The 23946-nt window shown below is 42.2% G+C and overlaps 1 protein-coding gene across 1 annotated transcript; it reads right to left on the reverse strand.

Moving 5' to 3' along the window:
• Positions 1-286: 286 nt before the first annotated feature.
• Positions 287-22355, reverse strand: HACD1 (3-hydroxyacyl-CoA dehydratase 1). The gene is made up of 7 exons (XM_060659241.3): positions 21797-22355; positions 12503-12620; positions 12297-12315; positions 11919-12007; positions 8796-8917; positions 3818-3996; positions 287-463 (listed from the first exon to the last, which is right to left on the reverse strand). The coding sequence occupies exons 1-7, from the start codon at positions 22051-22053 to the stop codon at positions 381-383; spliced, it is 867 nt and encodes a 288-aa protein (XP_060515224.1). The 5' UTR covers positions 22054-22355; the 3' UTR covers positions 287-380.
• Positions 22356-23946: the final 1591 nt, after the last annotated feature.

A 23946-nucleotide genomic window follows, 5' to 3' on the forward strand; every position in this document is an offset into this window, starting at 1 on the left:
AATGTTAAATCATTAAACTCATTTGTAAATATTGATTTAAAAACCTTGGAGCATATGCCACAAAAACAAAAACAAAAAAACTTGAGTAAAGCTAAAAACAAAAACAAAAAAAAGTATTTTTTTTCCAGGTAACACAGCCAATTATTTTCTTCATGATCATCACCTACCCGGGAGTTGATAATAAACACACGCACAGTTTTTATAGGAAACTGACCTTGCACAATGTGAAGACAAATATTGGCAAACACCACATCTCAAGTTATATTCTAAGAAATCATACAAGCTGTAATATTTCATAAAGTTGTTTATTCTTGTTATTAAAACTTGGACTCAAGTAATCCGGGTTATTCTGGAAAAAGCACCTTGTTTGCAGGGATCACTTAATCATCCTTTTCTACAATCACCTCTCCATGAAGCACCTTTCTTCTTTGGCGTAACATGTGAAAATAGAGTTGTGGAAACACTGATTGAAAAAAAAGAAAACAAAAGAAGGTATTGTTGAAAATTATTTATACTAGAAAGTTCTTCCCAGTAGCAAGCTTTGAGGGCAAGCACATCATCCACCACCTCGGCCTTCCCAAATATTCACAGAGCTCGGGGAAAGAGTAGAAATGTGGGCCTCCACATACCATACGCCTACATGTTTTACAGGCTCACCTCCTTTGATTGCATTTTTTACACATTGAAGGTCTGTGGTAACCTCACCTCGAGCGAGTCTGTTGGCACCATTTTTCCAACAGCATCTGCTCATTTTGTGTCCCTGTGCCACATTTTGGTAATTCTCACAAGACTTCAACCTTCCTCATTATTATTATTATCGTACTTGTCATGGCCATCTGTGATCAGTGGTTAGGACTCGCTGAAAGCCCAGCTGATGGGGAGCATGTTCTAGCAACAAGGTATTTTTAAATTAAGATGTGAACATTGATGCTATTGCACACTTAACAGACTACAGCATAATGCAAACCTAACTTTGGTGTGCACTGGGAAACCAAAAAATTCATCTGACTCACTTCATGGCAGTAATAGCTTTACGGCAGTGGCCTGGAACTGGACCCACAGTATCTCCAGGGTATGGCTGTAATGCCATTAACTGCTGGGGATTCTGGAGCAAAGTTAAATATCTTGATAAATGTACCTTTGTAATGACCTGGAAGGCCACGTTTGAATTTAGAACTCTGTAACTCTTTGGAATCCTGTGCTAGAACGTTCCAGCACAAGGAAAACTGCCCCACCCGGCCCCCTTTTCTCTGGTCCACTGGCTATCCCGTATCACTCGGGGTCTCATGAACATGTATGGACATCTACGCCCACACGACCCAACTGTATCCATACCCTTCATACGCAGCTGCCCTTTGGCTACCCCTTGATCTCAGGACCGTTTTCACTGGTGACATGGTTTATCCCTCAGGAGAACAGACTGGGGAAGAGGCCTATCCGTGCAGTCCCTAGGTGCATGCACGCTCAGCACCACTTGGGTTACAAATTCCATGATCCCAGGTTTCTAGAAAGCGGTCTAGAAGGGGAGGGGAGGCCTGTGTGGAGAATGATCAGTGGAGGGCCAGAACGCCGAGAGCAGAAGCCTCTCTTGGTTGGGTATATGGGTATTCTGCTATATACACATTTATGTATATGTATTAAGTCAGTTAGACAAATGGTCATCTGCCTTTCCAAATTTGAAGAATTACTTTGAGCCCATTTGAACCAGGGCTTTTCAACTATAGTGTAAATGTTAGTGGGTATACAAATTAACATCAGCTATAAACAACATAAATATTTGTAAAAATATCTCTGAAAATGATGAACTGAATTATTAAAATCAATTAACTAATGACAAAAAAAAAGCTTTGAATATCTTGCTCAGGCAACTTTAGTTAACTATTTTTAGAACTTAGCCCACATGGAAGAAAAATACACAACGGATTTTATTCTTTTTAATTTAGGTATCACCCATCTTGATAAATGTAATCATCGGATCATACCCAGGGGCCTAAACATATTCAGGTAAAATATACTTAAACCTAACTGACCAGTTATTGAAAATACTTCTATCACATTCTGAGTAGTGTAGTGGAAGGGCAGGCTTGAGTTCAAACCCTAGCCTTATTTACTACCTGGGTGATTTGTAAGCCATGTCTGTAACGTCCTCATTGCGATGTCCTCTAATCTGTAATGTCATTATTGAAAAATGAGAGTAGCACTTCTTTTGAGTACTATTTGCAGGACTGTTAATACAGTCAATGAACAAAAAAATTCAATGAACAAACTAAAACTAGCTGTATTACAGCTAATATTAACGATCCAGTGGAAAACATCCCCCTGGCTGACGGATGCTCCAGCAAGTGGGACCCTCACGGAACCATCAGCATCGTGAACGGAGCTCCTAGTGACACGGGCCAGAGTCTACGTCTCTCAGGACACCACTGAACACACAACCAACAGTTACTAGTTTGATGGTTTCCAGCCATGACCTGTTGGGCCTCGGGTTTCTGTGGAGATGCCTCCGCAGTTATAAGGAAGAGGGGGACCCGATTCCCAAACCTGTAATAGGATATAAACGGAAGCAGGCCGTGGCCCTGCGCCAGGCATGGTGCCATTCACCAGACGCTGCGGAAGCAGAGGGCGCACACGGGTGCCGCAGACATCCCACCCCTCAGCCCTCCCGAACGGCCGCTGGTGGATGATCTGATGACAGTTAGGCCCAACTGACAGAAGATGAGGGGAATAAATGCACTGTGTGACCATCAAGTCAATGCCAATTTTGAAAAAGCTTCAAAGTTCGAGGCCTCAAGGGGCTGGCCAAGTTTTATGTGCACCCCCATTACATAAAATATTTTATATCGTGTCGATGCAGATTTTAGATGCTATAAACTCTGCTTATTTCCTTGGCTCCCTCACGGATTTTAGAGTCTCTAATTTTATTGAGAAAAGTAAAGAACGGTCTTGTTTTACTTGTGTATTTCCTGCTGGTGACTATCAAAATTTGACCGAAAAACATTAACCCTGTGGGTATTTACATGAAGTGAGTAAAGCCTCACCAATTCACTGCAACCTACTGAAAGGGGACAAGAAATTAGTGAAGAGGCTGAATTATTCAAAATATTTTAATGGGGCCCCTAGATGGCTCAGTCTGTTAAGCATCCAAGTCTTGATTTCAACTTAGGTCATGATCTTGAAGTTCATGGGTTCAAGCCCTGCTTCGGGCTCTCTGCTGTCAGTGCAGAGCCCACTTGGGGTTCTCCCTCCCACCCTCTCTCCCTCAGCCCCTCTCCCGCTCGTGCATGCTCGCACTCTCTCTCTCTCAAAAATAAATAAACATTAAAAAAATATTTTTAAAAAAGCACCTTCGTTATTTTCTAGTACATAGAGCAACACACACAAGACTAAAAAGTAATCTTGAATAACTTTTCCAAGTATATGCTCAAGGAATAGATAGAAATGACCCGACATTTTCTTGGATAAAATGTTTATCTTCAGAGAAATAATTCTAAATGCTGGCAAATAGTTCACTGATGTGGGCTCTATCTTTTCTTTAAAAAGAAAAAAAGTCATATTAAGCTTCTCTTTAAATGATTTTGAGAAGGCAGTCATTTGTGTATCAATTTACCTACCTTTTTCCTTATAACTAGGAAACAGTCTTTTTTGACTCACTCTTCAATTATTTAAAATTATGAATTTTAAATGTGGGGTTGAACAGAAGTTTTGATATATTTGTAAGCCATTATGCTGCCTTGCTTATTAAGCCAGCATATCATGATACTTTACAAAAACTTTCACAGCATCTGTTAAACCAAAGTACTAATAACCATATACTTACGTGGTATATATGAGGCCATGGTTATAAGAAGAAAATAATAGTAGTCAAAAGAGACATTGTATTTATTAGGAAGTCTTATTGAAAACATTCCTGTCTTCTTCACGTAGGGTAAGGCAGCATATATTGTAAGAAGTTCACCAGCAACTCCAACAGGGTATAAGATGATAAAAAAATTGTATCTGGAGAAAAGAAAGACCTCAAGGAATTATTTTTCTAGGGCAATGACTGGATTTGACATCATCATTCTTTTGCTACTACTGTCTTTAAACCTAAAAATTCATCCTGCACATAGTTACAATGCCCCTCACAGGTTAGTTTTCTCTACTTTAATTATTTGCTTATGAATTTAATGATCTTCCTTTTTTCTCATAGCAGTTTCCATTTTAAGATGGCAAGATCTTAATAAAATAAGAAGTCAACTTACTTTACAGTACTGAAATAATGGTATACATGTTAAAAATATATATGTAGTTTTGTATTGCAAAGCACGTAAGCGTTGTAAATACTGTAAAGTACCTGTACGTATTATAAGGTATTGTAAAGGTAACTTCTTTGACACCCGAAATCAGAACTGAACGAGTCACTTACTGGTCAGGAGCAGTGTTTTAAAAGACCAGTTATGATCCTAACTTTGTATCTACATCTTCAAATTACCAAAGGGGTTCTCTGGAGGCATTTGAAAACCCTGTTGTGGTTACTAATTAAAAGAGAATTAATTACCATTTCAGGAAACTGAAATAAAGCTACCTAAGGTTTCCGTAACCACTAATGAATATATTGTCTAAAACTGCTTTCATAATAAAACAAGAAAGACAAGTTGTTTCCAAAATTCCCACGTTAAAGGAACAACTTGCTTAAAACAGAACTGAGAAAGTTGTTTCCAAAACCCCAAATCACAAGCTTGTTCATTTGGGCTATGGCGGGGTCTCTAACGCAGAGTAGCCAGCCGTCACTTCCACCTGCAGTGAGAGAAACATTCTGCAAGTCCCTGCAGGCCTCCAGCAGAAAGAGCAGCAAGGACCCAAGGCGACAACATTTCTCCACTAAAGAAAATCATTTTTCTCCAAGGCAGTTACCACAGAAAATAAAGGTCAAAATCTCGATGGAAAAAGAAAGAAATCAAATCAATCCATATTTTATTTAATCATGTTGTTGGCATTAAGATAATATTTGTAGAGAAAAGTTAAAATCATCAGCATGGCAGGAAACTGGTGATACCAAGTACGCCAAGGGCATACAAGGATAAGAGATGGGAGAGGAACAGAATTATTTGCCAAAATAAACTAAGTGGTGAAAGAAAAGACCAATGATCCTTTTACTGTCCCTGTTTATCCCCTCCTTGCCTTGGGTATATCATCTGCTTTCTTACTAGTCTTTGTAATTTGTATATTATTTAAATCACTCTTTTCCAGTCTTAATGTCCTAACTCAATTTAAAATCATATAACTGAACATTTTATAAGCCCTTCTCCAGTAAAACATTCAAACTTATTTACGTGGTTTTTAAACTTTATGTGACTCTCCAATGAGTTTTTTGGAAGCATTGTTCTTCAACAACAACAAAAAACCCTATCACTCCTAGAGTGAACTAGTTTAAGGCCTTCGGCCACTGATTATTTTTAATGTAATGAGAAAGAATTATGTCATTTACTTTCTTTGCACTTTAAAAAGACTGCACATCACCAACTCTCTAAGTTCGGATGGCAGCATGAGAAATTTAACTCCTTATTGAGAAAAAGATATAATGCCTCCTTTAAAATTCCCAATTGGCACCTAAAATTTTTTTTGAAGGGAATGCATTTTCAAAATTAAAGTGGAAATTAACATAAAAACAACAATATACAAGTACCTATTCAGTGGACTTTTCTAGGAACACTTCTAACACATAAACAGCATCAAAGTATATTCAAACTGCCAGAGTAGGCCGGCTACTTATAAATAAGAAGCCATTCTTAAAGTGGAACTTTTATTTGAGAACAGAAGCTTCAACATTTGAACATACATACAAATATTATTTTAGGTTTTTTAATGAGGTTGGCAAATACGCCTGGGAACTTAAGATTTTTGACATGAAATAAAATGATTCGTGATTACGATTAACTGACATGTATCATGCTAACATGGACATTTCAAAGCTGAAAGATTTTATAGTACCTGGTTTAACATTAATGCAATTGAGGAAGGATTTCTAAACAGCAAATTTAAACATGCAATGGCAGAGCTTTGAACTTTTCTAGAAATTCAACACATGCAAAATGCATTCTAAAAGGCAGACAGACAAAACATTAAAGACATGTGCCTTTCACAAACAAATTGTATAAATATGGCAAGTGAAGAAACTATCTCATGAATTAGTATTTTCGAAGGTGCCAGAAGTCTGGAAGACTGAGATCGTGCAAGATGGCACTGAGGTATATTCTAGGATTAGTCTGGTGACACTCCAAACCGCCAACTGTGTGAAAGGCCCAACTGCTCAAAGCGGAAGAATGTTCAGTTACAGTAAGAATAAAACCAACAAACATACATCCATGGGAGCACGACCTTCTTACGATAGACAATATGCTTAAGTTCAAATGACAATTTTGAAGCGTTTTCAAGAAACAAAATGGGTCAGCCACAAATGTCTAAAGGGAGCTGGGGCACATAAAAAGTGTGAAAGAATATAAACCCAGTTAACGGTGAGAATCATGACAGAGGGGTATTATAAACAACTTGAAAGGTTTTTTTCCTTTATTTTTGATTTTTTATATATTCAACAGTTCATTATATTTGAACATGTGTAGTACAGGAGTTAGGAAAAAAGAGTAACTACTTAAAAAAAAGCGTTAGGCTTTTAATATACGGGGATCAAAATCAAATCTGATGCTAGTTGTATGCTTACTTTCAAACTAGTTAGGAATGTGTTACTATAAATATCAGGGTTTTAAAAAGTAGAAATAAGGGCACCTGGGTGGCTCAGTCGGTTAAGCATCTGACTTTGGTTCAGGTCACGATCTCATGGTTCATGGGTTCGAGCCCCGCGTCGGGCTCTGTGCTGACAACTCGGAGCCTGGAGCCTGCCTCGGATTCTGTGTCTCCCTCACTCTCTGCCCTTCACCCACTCATACTCTGTCTCTCTCTCTCAAAAATAAATAAACAAAAAAAACCTTTTTAAATACAAAACAAAAATATGGGGCACCTGTGTGGCTCAGTCACTTAAGTGTCTGACTCTTGATTTTGGCTCACGCCATGATCTCACAGTTTGTGGGATCGAGCCTGAAGCTGGGCTCTGCACTGACAGCACAGAGCCGGGAGCCTGCTTCGGATGCTGTGTCTCCCTCTCTCTCTACCCCTCCCCTGCTTATCTCTGTCTCTCAAAAATTATAAATACATAAATAAATAAACATCAAAAAAAATTTTTTTAAATAGATATATGGATATAGCATTGTTTATGATATCTCAAAGCAGGCCTTCTACTATTAGCAAACTGGAAATTATCTAAATTCTAGCAACAGAGAACTGGCCAGTCATACTACGGAATACTGCCCAGCATTAAGAGTTACAGCTAGATCTAAAAATTCCTGTTTTGACTTAAAAAAAAAAAAAAAAAAGGCTCCAAGATATAAAAAGCAAATACAATGTCATTCTACTTCTGTTTTTAGAAACTCACATTTGCATGTTCACATTTTCGTTAACATGAAAAAGTCTGGATGGGTACACTGCAAACATCTTCCCTCCAGGGGAAGCGAGCTCGTGAGGTAGGTATAAGCAGGAACTTTCCGTGTTGATTCTATATACTTTGTACTTTTGAGTTTTTTACAACGAAAACATACTACTTCTGTTGTTTAACAGAAAATATAAAGGATGCAAATATCGCCGAACTCTTGTACCCTACCTATGGAGAACAGACATAGAGGGGACAGACGTATCTGGGATAGATCTCTTTCACTCCAGTTGTCCTTCCCACCATCTGGCATTTCACATATCTGTGAGTGGTTTCATTTTTTGTCTCCTAGGTCATGAGAGGACAGAGTTTTTCTTGTGTTCAAACCTGCATCTCAGGTATGGAGGACGCACACAACACGTGTTACTCTTGTAGCAACTGTAAGTATGACACAGGGAAGGAAAAAAACAAATCTACGCTGGCTGGTATGATTTGTTCTCCAAAGAGCAGTCTTGTTTTTATAATAACTTTGTAAAATATCAGGTGCCCAAAGAATTCAAACTTAAAAAAAAAAACATAAAAGTTGTTGCTTTAGGATAGACATATTTAGAACCCTTGAAATATAAATTTTGTCACATTCCAAATAATACAGTTTAGGTAAGTATGACCTTTAAAAATTTCTGTCTCTGCTACTTAAAACGTACCAAAGAAGCTGACATTATAGGGGCACCTGGGTGGCTCAGTCCATTAAGCATCCAACTCTTGATTTCGGATGAGGTCATAATCTCACAGTTTGGGAGTGTGAGCCCTGCATCGGGCTCTGCACTGGCAGCATGGAGCCTGCCTGCGATTCTCTCTCTCCCTCTCCCTGCCCCTCCCCTGCTTGAGCTCTCTCTCTCTCTCAAAATAAATAAATAAACATTTAAAAAAAAGAAGTTGACATTATATATATAAGATCCTAAAAATTATGGATGCCAGATTACTAAAATAATTTAAATCATTCAGACAAAAGGCCATATTTTTGGCACTGTGTTTATTTAATAAAATTCAAAAAACTGTACATTTTGCTTTTAAAGAAAAACAAATGGCCAATTCAGGTTATTTAAGGATACTGATATAATTTGCCCTGCATTGATTTTACTCCAAATATATATCAATGTGATTTTTCTCTGATCATTAAGTTAAGCCTTTAGAATGCAAGTTATTATACGGCTAACAGCCAAACAACAGCATCCCGGCATCACGGGGCTAAGGCACAAATTTCGGTTCGCTGATGTTAGCACACAAAACGCACATGCACAGGGCTGTGAGCAGTTAAACCGCAAGACATCGCCACCTGGCCCATTTAATGAAGTATGGCAAGTGGTCGAGAAGACTGAATGTGTAGAAGGAATAGCGAGTGATCTCTGTCACAGTCCACGCGACCAGAAAAAGCACCACGCTCTCCTCATTCTGGATCTGCAGAATCACAGAGAAATCCACAGTGTCGTTTCACCTTGAACATTTTCCTCCGGGAAGAGATTTCATTTTAGTTATTTACTATGTGTCGTTTATCGCATTGGAACGTTAGGGGTAGACCGAGGCAAGACAGCAAACTTCACGCAGTCCCCATTACGTAATCCCGTTATGACACACAACGCGACCGCGTCCGGGGCGGGGGAAGAGTCAAATCTCTACTGCTTTCTCTTCCTCAGCCTTCACTCCAGCCGCTGACAGAACCACCCGAGGACGACATCACCCCCTCAAAACCAGCATGGGAACGATCTAACGCTCCAACTTTCTGGCGGTCACCTGATGACCCATCCTCCTGCAGCCCTGGCCCCTGCATCCGCCCACCCGTTTCCTGTTTCCACCACTGTAATTCGGGGCTCTTCTCCCATCCAGACTCCCATAACAGCCTCCCGGATACTCGTTCCACTCTACTCTCTTCGTGGATGGAAGTTTTCTCTCAAAAGCAAAACAAACAAAAACACATTTGGAAGTAGCTCCTCTGTGACTTACAGGCTTCTTGGGCTCCCCATTGCTTAACAGGAGAAAGGGATAAAATCCTACCCCCTGTGCATGGTGGTCAAGGTGTTTTTTTACAATCTGAGCTCAGAAGTCTCTCCAACTTAACCTGCAATCTCTCAACACTCCACTACTACCTCTCTCTCTCTCTCTCTCTCTCTCTCTCTCTCTCTCGATACCAATTTTGTATTATTTCCAGAACATGTTCTGAACATTTACATCTTAACACATCCCTCCATGAGAATGCTACTTACTCACTTATTGGCTCCCATAGAAAACCGTCTCTCATCCTTTAAGATCCAGCTACATCACGCCCTCTGGAAAACTTTTCCCAAACCCTTCCTTTCACCCCAAGCAGGTATTTGTCTACCTTCCTTGTTCAGATCTGTATCATAACACTTGCCAATTGGTTTTAAAGTCTGTCTGCCTAACCCTTGCGTATCCCTCACTGTGCTATTTATACACTCCTTCCTCAGGGAAGCCTTCCTTCCCCTCCATAGGTCAGACTAAGTCCCCAAGTATATTGTAATATAATGCACTCGTCTTGTTTCAAAGCACTAACACTAATATAATGAAACCATGACAGCTGACCCCTGCACAACGTGGGGGTTAGGGGCACCAACGCCCCCTGTGTAGTCAAGAAGCCTGTGTGTGTATAACTTTTGACTCCCCCAAAGCTTAGCTACTAAAAGCTTACTGGTGACCAGAAGCCTTACTGATAACATACAAACAGCTGATGAACACATTTGTATATCATATGTATTATATACTGTATTCTGACAAGAAAGTGAGCTAGAGAAAAGAAGACCCTATTAAGAAAAACTTAAGAGAAAATACACTGACAGTACTTTACTATATTTGTCCAAAAAAAAAAAATCTGCGTATGAGTGAACACATGCAGTTAAATCGCATGTTGTTCAAGGTCAGCTGTATTTGCACATCTACTTGTCTACCATCTCTCCCAGCTACAGGCTCCACAAGGCAGGAACTATACTTGTATTATGAACAGCCAGGTCCCCAGCACAGTCCCAGGCACAGAACAGATGTGCAGTCGGTATTTCTCAAATGATTCCACATCTGTATGACCGCACCCCCACTTGCCAACAGCCAGGATGCATGACAGCTGGGACCGCCCCGTCCGTTTTTGTAAATCCGGACATTAGCACAGTGTCAAGTGCATACGAGGCACTCAGTAAATGTTGGCTAAGTTAATTAAAGAGTGGTGGAAAGGTGCCAGTGGGAAACTATTGTTGGAGACAATTAAGTAGTAATATTCAGGCAGAGATCCTTTGGAGGATAAAAGGGAGCAGATGGGTCTTTTTTCTCTTGGGGGCGAGCAACCTGTTAGATTCTTGAACTTCTCTGCAGTAACGTTGGCCACCCCGTCTTGTCCTTCTTTCCCCTCGGTCTTCAGATTCTTTGTAGTCCTGGCCCAGCTCCTACATTCGCTCACTGTCTGGAATAGTCTCTCTTTTATTTTGTTAATGTTGGACTCCTGCTTTTAAACTGCATGGCAATCTGGATAAAAGGTCTGGCTCTCCATACGGCAGGCAGTCATTGCTAAGTGCATGGCGGGCACTGGCAAGGGCCCAGGTGGACTGAGTAAGGTGTGTGAAAGACACCGGTCGGAAGGGCTAACGTGCAGAGTGGTGAGAGGGCAGAAGGGCAGTGATCTGTCCCCACACGGACGGGGGCCAGTAAGTCTAGCAGGCAAGGGAAGGGAGTTACGGTATCATTTCAAGCAGACTAGGGACAAGAAAGGCATGTCAGGAATGGAAAGGAGGCCAGAGATCTGTCCTCAAGTAGACAGGAGACGCTGGCGGCTGTCAGAAGGTCAGAAGGGTCCATCTGGGAAATGTTTCTGTCATGGGTTTATAAGGCCCAGTGTCTTGACATAGTGAGCATGGTGTTTGTTTGTCTAAAAGGGTTTAAGCCATTAATTAGATTTAGGTCTGTCTCCTGTCATGCCTCAGTAAATAATATGCTAATTTCCCCTAAGTTCCTCAGCCCTTCCAACTTTCATTTTGCCTTCCCCATTTGCTCAGATCTACAGAACTACATTTGCTTTTTTATGCCTGTTGCCACACCACCCCATGGTGAATGAGAAACAATAAACTGTTGACACTGATGACTTCAATACAGGATCAAAGACAATACGCATCAATAGGAAATAGAATTTTCAGTTCGTTATTTGACGGAATATGAATATTAATTTTAAAAGCTGAGAAACATCAGAGAGTAGACTGTGGACATAAATATTTAGTTTTGCTTGTGTTACAAGGTCATTCTACTAATGCACTAAGTTAATGGACAATCACACTTAAATCCAAACCCAGCCCTTTTCTGTCTAGTGGTTCTGTTTCCTGAAATACAGCAATGTTAATATTTTAGACTCCTATTAATAAAAAGCTTTTCTACAGGCTCCTGAAGAGAATACGTTAGCATCACTTACCGGTTTTATACTGTGAGTAATGAGCCACACCATAAAGATTCTTGAACTCACTTGGACCCCAGCCACAATCACAGAAGTAGGTACAATTCCTTAAAGAGAAAAACAAGTCAGGGGTGCCTGGGTGGCTCAGTTGGTTAAGCATCTGAATTCGGCCCAGGTCACGATCTTGCAGTTTGTGACTTTGAGCCCCACAAGGGGCCCTGCGCTGATGACAGAGAGCCGGCTTGGGATCCCCTGTCCCCCTCTCTCTCTGCCCCTCCCCGGCTCTCACACTCTCCCTCTCCCAAAAATAAACATTAAAAAACAAAAACAAAAACAAGTCAACCGCTGCCCTGGAGGCAATTTATACCAACAATAAAAATTAAATCAGAAACTCACCAATTAAACAGTGGACTATCTGTAAGCAAATAAAAAAAAAAACCACAAGTCAATAGCATGCAACATAAAATAAATCCCTGTGAACACTGGTTTTCTACAAATCCGTAGGTGGTATGTCATCAGCAGAATAAGACTGGCTTTGCTCAACAAACAATTTTTCAAATAAATATTACAACAATAGAAAAACAGCATCGTAGGAAACTTACCTCAAGCAAGGCAAATGTCTGGAAAAATTTAAGCGTCTTCTGAATACTTTTATATAAACCTTTGTGTGTTCCTTTTTCCATATAAAAACGTACCATGGCAATAGCTAGAACCAACCACCTAGAAGAAATAAAAGTATTTTATAAAGTTCTACCAAAATGAATACCACTGAGCTTCCTACAAGGAAATGGTGTAATTTAGAGTAACGATATATGTTTTATTATGTCCTCAGTTCATTATTCTTTTTTAACAAAACCCACAGGAAGAAATGACATTGTTTTCATATGGGCTCTTCAAGGGGATGAACACAACATACTGGAGACCAGCGAGACTCAAATGTCAAACAATATCCAGTTCGTGTTTGGTTTCAGCAGATAAACTGACGCACTGAAGAAATTAGCTTTATGTACCAAGTGAGGTTATTGCCAAGCATTTCATAATTATAGAAATATGTCTCAAGGTAAAAAGCTGTGAGTACAAGCACGTACTTACACAATATACAGTGTATACTTACATGTAAGTATAAGTAAAAATCTTCCATAATAATTATGTTTTTAACATTCTTACTTATTTTTGAGAGAGACAGATTGTGAGCGGGTGGGGGTGAGGGGCAGAGCAGAGACACAGACAGAGAGACACAGAATCCGAAGCAGGCTCCAGGCTCCGAGCTGTCAGCACAGAGCCTGATGCGGGGCTCGAACTCACGAACTGTGAAATCATGACCTGAGCTGAAGTCAGACACTTAACTGATTGAGTCACCCATTAAAAACAACTGTTGGGCCACACAAGACATACATACAGAAGGCCATATTATGGGCCTGCCTTAAAAGAATTTGCTTTACAAAAAGGACAAAATGCATATGCCTTCCCTTTTCAACTTGCATTTGTACATGAAACAGAGGTTCTGTGCTGTGAATCAAGGGTACTTCAAACACAAGCTACACCTGTGGAGACCAGCTTTCTCACCCTATGCCCAATCTGCTAGAGACACTCAGGAGAGTTAATTTTTTTTCCAGTTCCCCTCACAATTACAAGAGCACGTTTAGGTTTGAAAAAGTTGAACCATCTATAACTTTTTTAAATCTTTACTAACACACCCATGGAAATGAGTATTTAAAAACCCCAGGCTTTTAATTCAGTGGTCTCCAAAGTGTCTAGTTAAATGGGTTTGTGAATGACATTTTGATACGGTTTTAACTTTTTAATTTAAGAACACTCATAAAATGGACAAACGGCTTAAAGGTTCCCGCAAAGAAACTACTGGTTGAATATGATGAACATGGGCAACAAGGTCAACAGAAGAAGATGGCGGCGGGCACTTCCGCTCCGGGCACTCATATTCCTCCTCAGCACACACCAGGTGAAAGCAGAGGTGTTCCTATGACAAGAAGTCAGGTAAAGTCTGGAACTATCAGCGAGACCTTCAAAATGGGGAACTGTTAATGATAACAGTAATGATAATAATCGGTAAACTTTCAGAATGCTTTCACATTCTAGACAATATTCTAAATGCGTGTTTAACATACTAATATTTCATCCTCACAAAAGCCTTGTGAGGTAGGGACTGCTATTAACCTATTTTAATGCTGAGGAAATAGGCAGAAAAGGTCACAGAGCCAGGCAGCTGGGATGTAAACCCATCGCTGGGCTCAGAGTCTATGCTCTTGAACCACGATGCTATACTGGTCTGGCTCTAGGTAGATACTGTGTCTTGGGATACTAATCACAATATTTCATATATTTAAGTTACAAGTAAATTTTAAAATGTATACGAAGAGGGGTGGCCTCGGTGGCTCAGTTGGTTGAGTGTCCTACTCTTGGTTTCGGCTCAGGTCGTAATCTCATGGTTTGTGAGTTTCAGCCCCACATTTGGCTCTGTGCTGGCAGCATGGAGCCTGCTTGGGATTCTCTCTTTTCTTCTCTCTCTGCCCCTCCCCTGCTCACGCTGTCTCTGCCTCTCTCAAATAAATAAATAAACTTAAAATAAATAACTTATTTATTTAAATAACAAATAAATAAACTTAACAAAAGTTATAAGGAGAATTATGCTCAAATATTTTCACCGATAGTAGTGTACTATCAGAAAGGTTGGAAGGCCACTGTTGTAGATGAGACAGTCACCAGGCAGAGATGTCAAGTGACTTACCCTAAGTATTAAGGTCTAGGTAGACATAGAGCCCCTGAGGTCTCCTAATCCCCCATGCTATTCTGTCTCCACAATACCCCAGCTTTCCTAGATATAACTGATGGCTTCATCCCATAGTGAACCAACGTTGAATTCTGTGCTGGGCTAATCTGGGTGATGTTTTAGGTGCCTTCCAGGTTTAAAATGTTATGGTTTCATTATCTCCAATTCTAAGTCCCTATATACTCACAATAAGAAAACAAACAGCTTAGTAAGATATTTAAATTCACATTTTCCATCCACTGTCCTCTTTTTTAGGAAAATCCATAGATTTTTATAAAAGATCATTCTGAGAGGTAATTACTAACGTACCAAAGCATTCATCCAAGGATTCGTTTAGATGGCAAGTTCTCTACGACGTTAAATAGCATGATATAAAAAGCCTTGCATAAGAACTTGGGAACAAATTCTACTGTTGTTCCATAGGTGGCAGTATTGTACCACCTAGTGTGGTATTAGAACACCAATAACTAACTTGTTTGAAATAAAAAAAAAAAAAAAAATTAATACTCTGGGTGGGGTTAGAAAGGACCACTTCTCATCTATTTTTCAGTCAATATGGCCAAGAGCTAATCCGACCTAATCAGTGCTCACTTTCTAAGCCCACCATCACAAGGGAGTGACAATCAAAGTCTCCCATAAGGGCCCTACATTTAACTAACTTTGGACTTCCTATATTCACTGGTTTAGTAATTGGGATTCAAAGAAAAAAAATTCAAAAGCGATTAGAGCCTCTGCAACTGGCAATTCTTTTCCGGAAAGTTCTGTTTTTAAAAAATATGCCAGACCTACTGATTACCCAAATATGAACCCAGATAGATATGCTGAGTCCTTGAGAAAAATACTCATTTTGTGAAATATACAAACATGTGCTCTATATGTAGGAGATTGTTTCATTCATTTCTTTATCCATTCATCTTCACATTCAGCACTTGTTGCTAAGCCAGGGAGAGTGCTATATGCTGGGAAATTAGAAATAAATAAGACATAGGCCTTGCCTCAAGAAACCATTAAATTAGTAAGTGGCGAAAACAAAACAACACTGTAACAGGAGGTATGTGCCATAACTCACTCAACACACGGCCTTCTCACCATGCCAGTATGCTACCATGACCCTGAAAAATCTTATCACAGGAGTTCTTCTGTTTCTGGTGCTTCGTTTTCTACTGAGATTTCTTGGAGACAACCTGCTCCGTAAGTAACTTGGTTACCTAAACCTGCATCTTCTTTTCTTATTTCAATACTTCTTTCAAAATTTTAATTATGAACAACTTCAAATATATACAACAATACAGAAAATGGTATAATGAACCCCCGTGTGCCCACTGTCCAGCTTCCATCGTTATCATCTTACGGACAATCCTGTATTATCCAAACCTCCATTCACTTCTCTCCTCACCATCCCCCTCCCTCATTATTTTGAAGGAACTCTAATAGATTCTATAGTTTCATTCATAATAAAAGGATTGCTTTCAATAAACATTACCATAATACCCTCATCCCATGTGAAAAATTTTAACAATAGCATCTTAGATCACAAAATGTAGAGTCAGGATACAAATTTCCTCAATTGTCTCTCAACTTTAAAAAATCATGATTGAAATAAGGTTCGTACATTGTAATTAGTTACTTTGTCTTTCATGATTTATTTAATCTATAGGCTTCCCCTCCCTTCCTCTATCCACTCATTTCTCCCTCCCTTTCTTTCTTGTGAAACTTGTCTGTTGAGGACACCGAGTGGTTTATTCTGCAGAGTCATCCTCCATCTGGGTTTTGCTAATCACACACCCACGAGCCATTTATTATGTTCTTCTGTCCCCTGTATTCCCTGTTGACAGTTCCAGGGGCTTGATCAGATAGATTCACACTGGAGGCTAATTTCTAAGTTATGCTCTGCCCTTCCTTCCCTAAAGAGCACATAATTCGTGGCTGTCCCTCTTGTCTGTAATGTTAGCAGTCATTGCTGATCATTGCCCAGATCCATCAGTTGAGCAGTTATGGAGAAGTGATGATATTCTAACTGTATCATTTCTTCTTGACACCTCCTATAAAGTAGCCATTTGGAGACTTGCGCCCCTGGGCTTTGATACATTGTTCATTGACACCACTAAACTTCCTTTCCTAAACTAAAATGAAACTTTTATTTCCCAGCCAACATGTGTGTCAACTTACTGCGTAGATACTCATGCCAATGGGATTAAGCTGAAAGGTTCACAAAAGAAAAACAAAAACAAAAACAGATAAACTAGACATTGTCAAGATTAAGACCTTCCACTCTTTGAGAGACACTGTGAGGAGAATGAAAAACCAAGCCACAACTAGGAGAAAATATTTAAAACATATATCGGAGAAAAGACTTATATCCATACTATATTAAAAAAAATCTTGGAATTCAGTAACAGAAAATCAACATCATTAAAAAAATAGGTATAAGGGGCGCCTGGGTGGCTCAGTCAGTTAAGGGTCCAACTCTGGCTCAGGTCATGATCTCGCGGTTTGAGTTTTTGTGAGTTCAAGCTCCGCGTCAGGCTCTGTGCTGACAGCTCAGAGCCTGGAGCCTGCTTCGGATTCTGTGTCTCCCTCTCTCACTCTGCCCCTCCTCTGCTCTCTCTCAAAAATAAACATTTAAAAAAATTTTTTTAAAATAGGCGAAAGATTTGAACAGACACTATTACCAAAAAAGATATACAATTGGTAAGTAAATGCATGAAAAGACGTTCCATGTCATTAGTCACTAGGGAAATGCAAAATCAAAACACAATACACCCATTAGAATGTCTAAAATTACAATGACTGACCCTATCAAGTGTTGGTGAGGATGTACAGAAGCTGGAACTCGCATTCATTGCCCATCAGGATGTAAAATGGTACAATCACTCCCGAAAAGTTTGGCAGTTCCATACGACCCGGTCATTCCACCCACAGGTATCCACCCACGAAAAATGAAAGCGTATGTTCGAAGACTTGTGTATGAATGCTCACGGTAGTGTCACAGCCAAAAACTGGGAAGAACCGAAATGTCCATCAACAGATGAATGGACCAACAAGTTGTGGTAGATCCGTTGTATGGGATAAAATATATGTCTGTCACTTAACATTTGGGGAAATGGATATGCCTGAACTGTGGGTTTGGTACTCTACTAACTCACACTATTTACACTCTGAAACTATCTTAAATAGTTTCTCTTTCTGTGTCGAACACCCCCGCTGATCATACCCGTGATCTTTTTATTCCTTGTAATACTCTCACAAAGCAGTTGTGTTGTTCCAATTTACAGATAAGAAAACTCAGGGACAAGGAGGTTAAGTAACTTATCTGAGGCTACCTGGCTAAAAAGGAGAGAAGCACAGCCTTTAACCAACACCTTATTGTGCTATTTACAGGTTAAAACCTGAATATGTTAGCAAGGTGTTTAAGGTCCTGTGCAATGATCCAGGCTCCCTATCCAGCTTCATTCCTCCTCTCCCCCCCACCACACACACACAAACACACACACACACACACACACACACTTCAGGCCCACTTGTTATTGCCTCAATAACATGTCTAGGAATGTCACATCTGTGTACTCTAATTCACGCTGTTTCCTCATCCATGCCTGTGAAATACCACTGATCTTTCAAAGCTCAGTTGAAATGCTATGATCTCCACCACAAAGCTTTCTCTGATTCCCACTACCTGTCTGACCTGTCACTTCTGCTGAGCACCTATTTCACTGTCTTTTATTGCAATATATAAATGCCCCAGGTTACACTTCTTCAAGGACAGAGCTTAAAATATTTATCTTATGTCTCTCATTTGACCAAGGAAAGGCACTTAACATGTCTGGGCTCAAAAGTCCTGAAAAGGAAAACAAAACAAAACAAAACCAGAGAGAGAGAGAGAGAAAGAGAGAATACATCCACTTCTCTGGTCAAGTATCTATTATGAACAAGTACCGTAAAAATCCTCACATCCTTTAAAGGTGTAATTCTACTCCTGAGAACTCATCTGAAGCTACTGACTTAAGAGAAACAAAAGGAAATTGTCATTAGGAGAATGATTTAAGCCATTATACACTCTGATGGAACCATGGAAGAATATATTTATGAAAACCACACAGAAATATCTAGTAGAATATTATGTGAAAATAAACTATATAATAGAGCAGATACTATAACCACAATGCTCTATAAGATGCATTTTAGAGCTTACACTGTAATGAGGGGGGGAGAGATAATGGACAATAACAACAAGCCGAATTAGTAAAATACGCTATACAGTTATATGGCAATAAGTGCAATGAGAAAAATCAAGCATGCAATAGGAATAATAGCATAATGGGGACATGTGCTATTTGAATGAAGATAGCTAGGGAAGGCCTCCCTAAAAATGGAGATTTGAATGAAATTCTGAAGGAAATTAGATACTCACATGAAAGCTAAGAAAAAAACAGAAGGTCGTGCTAAGCTCAGAGAATTAGGCAAGTTTTTTTTATTATTATTATTTTTAACGTTTATTTATTTGTGAGAAAGAGAGAGAGAGGGACAGAGTGTGAGCAGGGGAGGGGCGGAGAGAGAGGGAGACACAGAATCTGAAGCAGGCTTCAGGCTCTGAGCTGTGAGCTCAGAGGATGACACGGGGCTGGAACTCACACACTGTGAGATCATGACCTGAGCCGAAGTCATTGGACACTTAACCGACTGAGCCATCCAGGTGTCCCTAGGCAAGTTCTTTTTTACCGTTATGTAAATACTTCTTATCTCTGTTGTTTTCAAAAGTATTACAAAAAATTGATGAATTTCAAAGTTCTGCTGAAAGAGAAAAACAAAATAAGTTAAATGGACAAAAAAAACCTCAGCTAACCCCTCTGCTACCCATACTATTCGACGTCTACCTTTGTGTCTCATTTTCCACACCACAACCTTATTTGCCTCTATTCCCCCGATGCCACCCTTCAATTAGATCAAGACAATATGCCAGGCTTTCCTGCACCTCATGCCTATTTCTAGACTTTATCTCACTCGAAATATCTACCCTCCATGTATGCCAATCCTATTCCTTCTTCAAATCTCAAGGTCTCTAGAAAGCCTGCAAAGAGTTACATGGATTATTCCATTTTGGTGTCCTTGGGTTTTAAACAGAGATGAAAATGACAAAACAACCTTCTCAATATAGGCAGGAGACAGATACAAGTTTCAGATACGCAGTAATAGGCTGGGCAGGTAGGAAAGAGAGGAATGAAGTGTGAGAACACAACGGACACGGCATTTAATTCTGCCCCAGATGGGGTGGGAGACCTAGAAAACGTCAAAGAGGATGGCTTGACTTAGAAATCATATGAGGAATAAGGAAGATATGCAAACAGTGAACAGCCTGAGCAAAAAAGGAGAGCCGTGAATATAAAAATGCACGGTGCTTTGCCAGCATCAGGAGTTAGAGTTGATTTCAAATGCCACCAAACTGGAAATGAGAATCAGAGAGCATATTGCAAAGGCCTTTGAATGACAAACAGCCTAAATCCCTTAGGTTACAGTGGGGGGTAACGGGGAGTCACCGGAGGCTTTAAACTAGTTATGTTAGTTTTAAGGTTAACCCTGTTTTCAAAAGGGAGAGTGCATTGGAAAGGGAAGGGACAGCAGACCAGTTAACCAACAGCAGGTATTCCAAAAATGTTTATTAACTGGGTGAGGCTATCACAGGAGAGAAAATTCTTTCAGCTTCCACTCTATCTAAAGACAGCAGGTATAGTGGGTACTCGATTGTTCTCCAGTTGCTCTGAATATATTATTCTTCTCTTTCAAGATTATAAAGCTCACTAAAGCGTAAAGGCAAAGAAGCAGCACATCTCTGAAGTCAGACTGTCTAGGCTGAAATCCAAGTCTGACCCCTGCTGGTTGTATGATCTTGAGCAAATGACTTAACCACTCTGTGCCTCGGTTTCCCAATCTGTCAAATGTAGTATCTCATACCCCTCACAGAATGGTAGGGGACTAAAAACGACATAGTACATCTAAAGTAACCAACACAGTATTTGGCACATAGTAAATCCTCAATAAATATATGTTTCATCAACTGTATTTGGTATTCGGGATCACTCTAAACACATAATAAGCACTCAGTACTGGGTCACACCATTTATTCTTTGTCAATACCATTTTTCTATGAGCCCTGGAGAAAGTTTAAGATATTAAGCTTTCCCCCACACTTACATAGGTTAATACTTCACGTGCTAGTGGGAAACTCATTTCTTAAAAAGGCAATGCAATTTAGATACGGAAGAGCATTTTCTCAACAGGTCTTGAGAAGCAGTCGACACAGCAGTCACTTTGACAGCTCTCTGACGAGCGACAGTCATTGTGTAACCTTAACTTGTAAGTCACACTCCAAGCCAGAAATAAAAGTAAGTACGGGGTATCAGTCGTCAAGTATGGGGCCATAAAGATGCTGCACACGAGCGCCGCACTCTGATAAGGCAGGCTTTCTAAACTATCGTCCCAAGCAAGTAGCTCTGGGGCTCAAAAATGTGAAAATCGTGGTGACATTAACAGTGAAGAAGACTCTGCCCAGCGACCCGCAGCACGAGCAACGGTGGGGGCCACCGGCCGGACAGCTCCGGGCTCGGGGGGCGGCCGGGACCCGGGCGTTTCTTCAACAGCAGCAGCAGCAGCAGCAGCAGCAGCAGCAGCCGGTAGCGGCGCCCGGGGCGGCCGGGCCGAAGCCGCCTCCCCCGCGGGTCGGCCCCGCATTCCTGCCCGGGTCTATACTTAACCTCCGGCCCGCGCCCCGGGCCGCCGCGCCACGCCGTGCACCGTATTAGGCAATGCCGGGCGAGCAGGGCCCCGGCCCCCCCCCCCCCCCCCCGCCTCCGCCCCGCTCCATTCAACGCCCGCGGCCGCGGCGGCGCCCGCGCCCCTCCCCCACGGCCGCCGCCCGCGCCCCCTCCCCGCGCCGCGCCCCCCCCCCCTCCCCGCCGCCCCGCGCCGCACGCGCCCCGCGCGCCCGGCCCGCTCGCCCCTCGCCGCCGCGAGCGGCCGCAGCCCCGCCGGCGCCCCGAGCGCTGAGCGTCCCGGGACGGCGGCGCGGGGGTGGGGGGCGGAGGGAGACGAGGGCCCCTCGCGGCGCACGTACCCCGCGGTCATGGCGATGTTGTAGAAGGTGAGCCAGACGGTGGCCAGCAAGCCGAGGCGCCTCCTCTTGCCGGGGGCCTCCCGCTCCTCGCCGGCCTCCGAGGCGCCGCCGTTGGCGCCGTCCTCCTCGCTGGACGCCATGGTGGCCGTGCACCCGGGGGAGGTGGAAGACAGGGGAAGGGGAGTGGGAGGGGGCCCCGCCGAGCGCGCCGCCGAAGCGCCGCCGCCCGCTGCCGCCGCCTCCGTCAGGCGCCCCATGTGCCGCGCGCAGGGGGCTCGGCGCCTACCGCCCTGCCGCCCGCGGGGGGAGGAGCGGGCGCCCCCCGCCGCCGCCGCCGCCGCCCCGGCCGCCCCGCCCCCGGCCCTCGGGAGCGCGCGCGGCACGGGGGACCTGGCCGCCGGGCCTGGGAGCCCGGGCTCGGGGTCCCGCGAGCCCCCGGGTACGGTTTCGAGGCGGCCGTGTGGCTTCCGCTCCCACAGAAACCTGTCCGCTTCTCCAACTGGGGGAACCTCCTCTTAGAGAGACGCCCCACATGTCTCGGGAGCTGGCGCCGGGCGCCTTGCTAGTGCATTTAGTCGGGACGCACGGAACACACCTGACTCGGCGTGGTCCTGCCCCGCCCAACCTTTGGGAAGGTAGTTTCTGGACGCCGGGCCGGGCACTAGGATCTTCCCGCCAAGGGCTCCTTCAGACCCTCTGAGGGAGACGCGCCCACTTGAGCCTGTTTCACTTGCGCGGGCCAGTGGGTCATGCACAGGGGGAATATAGTAGGATTGCCTCACTTGTGTGGATTCCCCTGGAGCCAGTGTTCTAAAGGCATTGACTCCAATGCAGTGCAGTGTTGGGTGTTAGAAGCTGGAGGAAAGAAGACATGACAGGATACCAAAGGAGAAGAGTCGGAGCGGATACAGGCAAGCTACAGATGCAGGGCTAAGCAGAACCTTTCCCGGCAGTAAAGAGTACCTCACTGTTCCCCACTCTACCCCTTTCCTTTTTGTATCTTCCTCCAGAGACCCGTGCTTTCTCCGAACGGCTCTTTGCTCTTTCCCCTTGAAGCACACGGTTGGGAAGGCAGGCTCTGGAGTCAGATTACTGAAATCCAAACCCCAAATTCTTGGCTCCACCAGTCTTATTAGCTTGTGGACTTGGGCGCCTAAACTTCTTTATGCCTCAGTTTCCTCAGTGGGAATAATTTATAAACCTGTGTCATGGGTTTTTGTGAGATACAAGTGAAATCACTCATGTAAACCACTTACAGTTGTGAAACAGGTTGAGTCGCCCCAAATCGGCGTGCGATCACCATTCTGGCCACTCGGATCTTTGTTGATCCAGCGAAAGAAATTCTGGGCCGGCCTGTGGAAACGATCTGCCTGTTAGGCTGTGCTCTGGAACCTGAGCCTGGCCCCGGGCAGGGGACAATCACCAGAAGACCACATAGCCACGGGAGTCTGGTAGCGCCTCAGGGTACGGCGTCATTCTGATACGGAGGAAAGCATGAAAGAAGTCACCAAACTAGAGAAAAGAGGACACAACCCTGTCCATCCTTGTGATCTGGCCTCTGGGCGCCCGATCCGATCCCGGCAGCACCACCGGCCTGCTTGGGAAACTTAGATACTTTTGAGGAAGACATTCCAGTAGGGGAGGAGTCTGAGATGTTTCTGGGGAAGAAATAATGGCCGGAAAATGTTCAAATTGGATGAAAACTACAAACGACTGTTTTTTAAGACATTTAAATTGGAAAGGATGAAGTAAAACTATTTGCAAATGACAACATTGTATAATTAGAAAAGCCTAAGGAAACAAAACCAGTGTAAACAAAACAAAACAAAACCTAATTGTTTTTTACCTATTAGAAGAGAAAACTGGTAATTGAAATTTAAAATAAAACCATATAATGCTCATCAGCATTCCAATGAAATATATAAGGATACATTTAACACAAGGCTCAAGTCCTATACACTGAAAGCCACATAAATCACAGCCAAGGGAAATTAAAGACTTAAATAGCTATCCGTGTTCACGAACTGGAAGATGACAAGGTTAAAACGTCAGTTCTCCCCAAATCCCAGCAGAATACATATATAGTTTTTCAATTTGGCAAGGTAACTCTAAAATTTATACAGAAATGCATAGGAAAAGCAATGTTGAGG

Source organism: Panthera onca, chromosome B4 (assembly GCF_046562875.1).
Source record: "Panthera onca isolate mPanOnc1 chromosome B4, mPanOnc1 haplotype 2, whole genome shotgun sequence".
Classification (NCBI taxonomy): domain Eukaryota; kingdom Metazoa; phylum Chordata; class Mammalia; order Carnivora; family Felidae; genus Panthera; species Panthera onca.